The 6,626-nt window shown below is 46.5% G+C and overlaps 1 protein-coding gene across 3 annotated transcripts in view; it reads right to left on the reverse strand.

Annotated features, from left to right (window-relative positions):
• Positions 1-1,970: 1,970 nt before the first annotated feature.
• Positions 1,971-6,626, reverse strand: part of LOC101993852 (probable N-acetyltransferase CML1) — a 44,316-nt gene continuing 39,660 nt past the window's right edge. The window contains exons 2-3 of one of the 3 annotated variants that reach the window (XM_026787994.1): positions 4,130-4,273; positions 1,971-2,823 (exon numbers count right to left, since the gene is read on the reverse strand). In XM_026787994.1, the coding sequence (XP_026643795.1) occupies positions 2,083-2,781 (699 nt within the window). In that variant the 5' untranslated portion in view covers positions 2,782-2,823; positions 4,130-4,273 and the 3' untranslated portion in view covers positions 1,971-2,082. Of the gene's footprint in view, positions 2,824-3,284; positions 4,100-4,129; positions 4,274-6,626 lie in introns of those variants that run through there. The other 2 variants (XM_005364643.2, XM_005364644.3) reach the window with 2 other exon arrangements.

Genomic DNA, 6,626 nt, shown 5'->3' on the forward strand with positions numbered 1-6,626 from the left:
AAACTGGCCTTTGGGAAAAGAAATGCCCATGCCTCAACCACTGATAAGATACTTGATGTCCAGAAATGGATACGCAGGACTGTCAAATCTTGCCATTACAGGGTAAGATGTATTTGAAAATTTTCCTGCCTCTGAAAATGGTCTATAAGTTATTCTAGGCTTTAGTCAAAGTTGGTTGCTTCAACATTGCAAATGAGACTTTGGGTGATTGCCCAGGTAGCCAGTTGTCTCTGTGATTTGTTGCACATTTTGGAAGTTGCTTGGTTGCACTTCCTGCATACTCTAGTAATATTATTTCCCTTCTTGGATCTCCAATGGGGTTGAAGACTAGATAGTTGTAGTTACTGTCCTCTCGTGACTTGGCCAAGTTATTTATTATACTACTTAGGATAGGATAATTATTGATTATATTTGTTCTTATTGTATATAATTTTGAATTAGGCTTAGAACTCTCTTATTTAAACAAAAGGGGAAGTGCTGTAGGAAATCTTACAGCCAGTGGTTATGCGCCCATTGGGACATGGCCTCTTATACTATATAATATAATGTAGACCATACATCTGCTCTCTTTCCAGTTGCTGGATTCAGTTTCTGTTGTCCATTAAAGCAGAGGATTCTGATTTGTGAGTTTACCCCTAAATAAATAACATCTATTTCTCAATTCTGAGCTACTGTGCGATTTCTTTTAAGTGTCCTTCAACATTTCACTGCATAGAAAATAGCTGCACAGAAAGTTTAATTAAGACAGCATCGTGGTTATCTGAAGTGATAAAAGCAAATTTTTCTAATGTCCCTGAAAGGAGACTCCAGTGACTGCATGCACAGGTATGTGTGTTTGTGTGTGTATATGTGTGTGTGTGTGTGTGTGTGTCAGGGGCAGTGTTCTGGGTGTGTGAGGACCCATATTCTATTTCTGAGAAAACAGATCTCTCTACATGAAAACAACAGGACTTTTGATCCTAAAAAACAGGGGGTGCTTAGAAATCTACTTTTCCCGAAGTCCTGGGGTAAATGAGCTTTCTTATTATTTTGTATAAATCTGCTTTTCTCCTTAATGGAAGTCACACTCTGAGGACACGAACATGAGCTAAGACAGCTCAAGGCCCTGGGATGTTAGTCGTTTCCCCAAAGGCCTTTGGTGCTTGAATCAGTCCCCAACACGTGGGAGCTCCTGTCTTGTATCTGGACTGGGCTTAGCTGAAATGAAAACCTATGTGGGTGAAGACCAGGCCACAGAAAACTCAGTGCATATATGTATAAAACTGTCAAAGAGTTTTTAAAACTGGGCTCAAAGTATCAGCCACTAATCTGAGAAGGTCAATGACCACATGCCAGTGACTTCCTGGGACACAGGAACAGAGAGACTTCCATGTTCATTCCCACACTTACATTCAATCAGCAAAGTGTCCTTAGGCTCAGGTGAGCTGCCCCTCCTGCCCGAGTGAAAATTCTAGTCTTCAGACTCAACGGCAAAACGTATGCACTGTTTTTCGCATTGTTCCTAATGCATCCGTAATATGGGGTATTGGGAGCTGCAGACGCTCAGACCCTAAATTTTCTGTGAATCCTTCCTGCTGGAGTAGACAACTTCCTTTCTTTGCTTGCTGCTGTTCCGAGCACGAGACCCTCATGAGTTTCTGATGGCAAGGGAGTGGTTTATCGTGGGCTTCCACCTGAAAAATCCCCAGAGCTAGAACAAGGCCATTAGTCAAGGAGAGCCTTATATAAGCTGCCCTGGAACAGAATAAAATTGGCCTTATTAGCATTCTTGTTTCCAGGGTGACGCCCCCCTTTGAGTGTGCATGTTTCAGTCTCCAGCCTCTTGCCCAACTCATGAACCATCCCATAGTAGACAGGCAGAACTCTACAATAGGGGTAGGTATATAAAACACAGGCACTCCAGAATCCAAGTGTGTCTTAGAACCTTAAAACCCCCAACTCAGTCATCACATGCATTAGAATCTGATGTGTACCAGCAAGGAGCGTTTATTGCTCATTACACTGACATGACAGGGTTCACTGGTTCATGAAGAGTAAATGGGATGTGCTTCCTGCACAGGAACAAAGGTCTCATCCCACCTGCTAAGCAGAAGGAAAGGAATGCTTAAATTGAATTGTTGGAATAGCCACTAATCTCCAGAACGCACTCATGAAGTACTGTCCTGTCTTCTGGAAGCCCATGCTCATGTAAAGGGCCTGAGCACCTTTCTGCAACATGCTGGTGTCAAGGACGACATCACTGTAGCCCTGGTCCCTTGCAAACTGGAGGATGGTTCTGGTCAGAGCTTTCGCTATCCCCTGTCCTCGATGCTGTGAGGACACAGACAGGTGAAAGAGCTCCAGCTGCTTCCTCCCTAACGGGGGATCCTTGACTGGTAGAGCACCCACGATGCCCACCACCTCTCCCCCAGACTCAGCCACCCAGAAACAGGAACCACGTGCATTCATGTAGGACTTAGTGATGTCAGCCATGTCTGTGTGCAAACACTTGGCCACATACTTCTTCCACGGCTGTCTTGCAAGAAGCTTCATGAGAAGGAGCACAAAGAAGATGCTCATAGCAGCTAGCAGCCAGGAGCCAGACACCAGGACCATGGCAAGTGGCACCCCAAGTAAGAGAAGGAAGGTCCTTGGCAGAGTCAGCATGTGGCGGAAGGTGGCAGGGATGTGCTCTTCCATTCCTCTTATGAACAAATCCAGGACACTTTTCTGGTCGCTGTCCTGGTACTGGCGGATGTGACAAGGAGCCATGGGAGATTTCTGGGTCTCAAATCTCAGCATCCAGGAGAGACAGGTATACCTGCCTGGCACTTTGCCTGAGGCCTGAAGAGGAGAGAAACCATGTAAGTCCCCTGACCTTCTGCCTCCCAACATCCTAAGACCCATATAGGCCCTCTTCAAGGGTGTATCTTTGTGCTGTCACTAGACAGGAAGCAGACACAAACACTAGGAGAAGGTCTGTCCATCAATACCTGACTCCATCCTTCTACTTCTTCTGCTACAGAAGCCTCTGCAGCTCCGGGTACATAAACAAGCCCAGTGCTGCAGATGGAGCCCATGCACCCAGTAGGTCACTGTCTGCGGACTGTGCATTACAGGCATGTGTTCCCAGGTGTTTTCCTGCAGATCTCCTTCCCAAGGATTGTAAAACTTTAGATTACAGAGCTGGCAAAAATCAACAAACAAAACCACCCTTTGCTGCAAACCCTTATCCTTGAGCCCTCAGGCAGTTCTAGGACTCCAGTCCCACGCTGAGACCCTCCCCACAGTGCTGCCAGTCTTACCTGCTACTGCACAACCAAGAGTGTCTGGAAGGGCATCAGCCTCTGGTCGCATGCAGCACAGGTAGCCTGGGTCTGCCCAACAACTGGTGAGCAGACCTGAGTTGGCACCTCACCGGTTGGATACTTGGTATTTGTTAATCATAAAGCCCAGGGTCACAGAGCTGGAAAGTGAATGTGAGTCCACCCCCATTCACCTTGTGATTCTGGGTTAATAATTTGTAGAGCACAGTGGAATGTGGATGCTCAACAGTTTTCACCCCCATGGAAGGCCTGTCACCTGCACTGTTCCCTCAGGACTGTAGCCATCTATGCCCTCTTTCAAGGCCAGCCTGGTCCTGACATAACTGCTCAGAGCAGCCTGGTGTTGGGACGCACACACACTGGGCTCTCATGTCCTGCCACAGCAACAGGTCCTATAGCTGGACTTTTCTCTGTCCATGCTTTACCTAGTCTTGATAAAATAAACCCTAGGGGACCCCAAACTGCCCTTCTGCCCCTGCTCCTCTCCACCAGCCTCAGGCAGTGCTAGTGTCCTTTTCAGCCCCAGCTATGGTGCCATCCAGATGGCGGGCACTAGACGGGGCACAGCTGCCTGAGTTCGGGGCTGCACAGAGCTTGAACATCATGCTTCCCACATGCATGAGCCAAGGTGTTGCTTCCCTACAAAATGTGAGAGCAACATTTGTCTCTACAGAGTGTCCCTGTGGAAGGTGTTCTCTACCTCTGCCTCCAACCCTGACCTGAAGGCCAGTGAGAGCTCTACTGGCCCCATTTTCTTCAGGACCACTTTAGCCTGACAAGAAAGATCTAAGCAAGGTGGAGCTAAGGCTATGGCAGGATCTTACTTTGAGGAAGTTTTCTTGGCAGCAGAATGGGACACTCTCAGAATGTGACAAGGTTCAGTGGAGAAGAAGCTTGGATGTCAGCACAGTAAGGCTTCTCATAAGGATGAGCAGAGCAGAGACAACACCTCAGAAACGGTTCGTCTCCTGAGCAGGGAGGGGAGAGAGGCAGGGAAGCTACTGAGACAGCCCTTGGGAAGAGGGCCCTTAAAGGCACACATGTCTAACACCAGCAGAGACCTGGCTATACAGGACCCAGAACACAGGCAAGTAGTGCACATATCCCATTCCAGATGCACGTGAGGCCATGAGGATGCATGTCAGCAGGGAAGCAAAGTGACAAGTGTAGTAGTGGGGACATGTGGGCAGTCCTGCTAAACAGGGTCCCAGGTGCGCAGGTGGTATGCTGCAGAAGCCCCTGGCCAACAAGATGTCTTGAAAATTCATTCTGGGCTCCCAAGAGAAACCCTGTCCAATAGCTGAGAGTTAGGCAGAATGAGAAGCACTTTGTTCCCTAATTGGTTAAAGGCCTTGTTCGCCCAAGAGACTATGGACCTAGTTGGTTTAGTGTTTGCAAGGGAGCCTCGTTCAGTATAGACTGAGGAGACACCAGCACTAGCTGTGTGTGGAAGATCATGTGGCCTGTCCATTAGGACACAGGCCAGACAGGGATATCTGCACCACTTGAGGATATTCAGTGCAGAAATGACCAGGGTCAGCACCAATCAGCTAGGGATAAGCAGGACAGCTTCACAGCCTGCAGCAGAGCATCTGGGCTCACTCCTGGCTCTGCTTATGACTCAGCAGAAAACCCTGGCTTCCCTCCCAGCACTGCCTTCCCTCCTCAGAAAACAGCTGTGATGCTGACAGCACTGGAAAGAGCAAGGACAGGTTACATCACCTGAGTGCAAAATATGGAAACACAGCTAAACCATGGAGTTTTACTTTATTTCAAATAATAGAGATTTATTAAGCTAAAAAGAAAGTTCTTGGACAGTGAAAGGTGATCCAAATTTTTAACTGTTTTGTGAGGGCAGCATGTGGATCCCGAGGGGAGCAGTCTTGTTGAAACCTTCCTCTGGATGTGATCAAAACCATGGACAGAGGATGGAATTTGAGATTAGGTTTTAAGTCTACCAAAGGTTTATATTGTGGCTTTTGAGAGGATAGGAAAAGTATTAAGCTAAATAAAGTGAGCATACCTTTCTACTACTAGAGACCCCACTATGGGGACTCTGCTTTGTGCTGTTCCAGCAGTCTCTGGGAGCATGCTTGGACCCTACAGCCCTCAGCAGTTTATTTCCAAGACTTAGTTAACACAAAATGATGGAGGAGGGTCATCTTTCTATCTGTTGTTTCATTGGTTAAGTAACAAAGAAAACTGCTTGGCCTGATAGGACAGAAAATTAGGTAGGCGGAGTAGACAGAACAGAATGCTGGAAGAAAGAAGCAGATTCAGGGAGTCTCCATGATTCTCCCACTCCAGACAGAAGCAGGTTAAGATCTTCCCTGGTAAGCCAGCTCGTGGTGCTACACAGAATATTAGAAATGGGTTAGATCAATATGTAAGAGCTAGCCAATAAGAGGCTGGAACTAATGGGCCAAGCAGTGTTTAAAAGAATACAGTTTCCATGTAATTATTTTGGGTGTAAAGCTAGCCATGCGGGAGCTGGGGCAGCTGGAACGCAGCCCTCCACACCTAACATTACAACAAAATACGGTCCCTTTATCTAGAGTAGTTTAGGAAGGTGATGTGTAATCCCTGAGCCTTCCAGCTAGACTAAACGTGCCATAACTTGTTTTCCATTTCCCTTGTTTGGAGTTTATCTTTATGGTTTTCTTTGCATGGAAGGTGTATAGTGATGTGTGCAATGAAGACAAGTGGAAGCGGAGGAATGCTAGGCTGCTGCCGTTACTCTCCTATTTAGGATAATGAAGAAAGGACATCAAAAGCACAGCTTGAATCAGTGACTGGAGAAGGTCAAGAAGGAAGTCCGGTGTATATCCTGGACAGGAACCCTTTGGCAGCAGTTTAAGACCTCCAGCACTCAGGAGGCAGAGGCAGGCAGACCTCTGTGAATTTGAGGCCATCATGGTCTACAGAGCAAGTTCCAGGAGAGCCAGAAATTCAGAAAAACCAGACAGCTAGAGAAACTCGTCTTAAAAAAAAAGAGACAAAAACAAAACCAACAACAACAACAAAAAAAAAACCTTTGAGACAGAAAACTGGCTTGCAATCTTACATACAATGCCATGTTTGTGTGTGAGTGTTCCCTAGTTTTGGGGGTGGAACACGAACTTTGTGCTAGTAGAAAAACACTCTACCACGAAGCTACATCCACATTTTGCTTTTAATTTTTAAATTCATTATGACATAAGAAGTCTGGCAGCCAAGACCTGGCGTGAGAGTCTGTTCCTGATCAAATCTTGAACCTGGATAAACAATGAGGTTAGTTCTGTATCATCGGGTATAAATTCAGCAGTTTCAATATGTAAAATA

Source organism: Microtus ochrogaster (genome assembly GCF_000317375.1).
Source record: "Microtus ochrogaster isolate Prairie Vole_2 chromosome 14 unlocalized genomic scaffold, MicOch1.0 chr14_random_3, whole genome shotgun sequence".
Lineage (NCBI taxonomy): Eukaryota > Metazoa > Chordata > Mammalia > Rodentia > Cricetidae > Microtus > Microtus ochrogaster.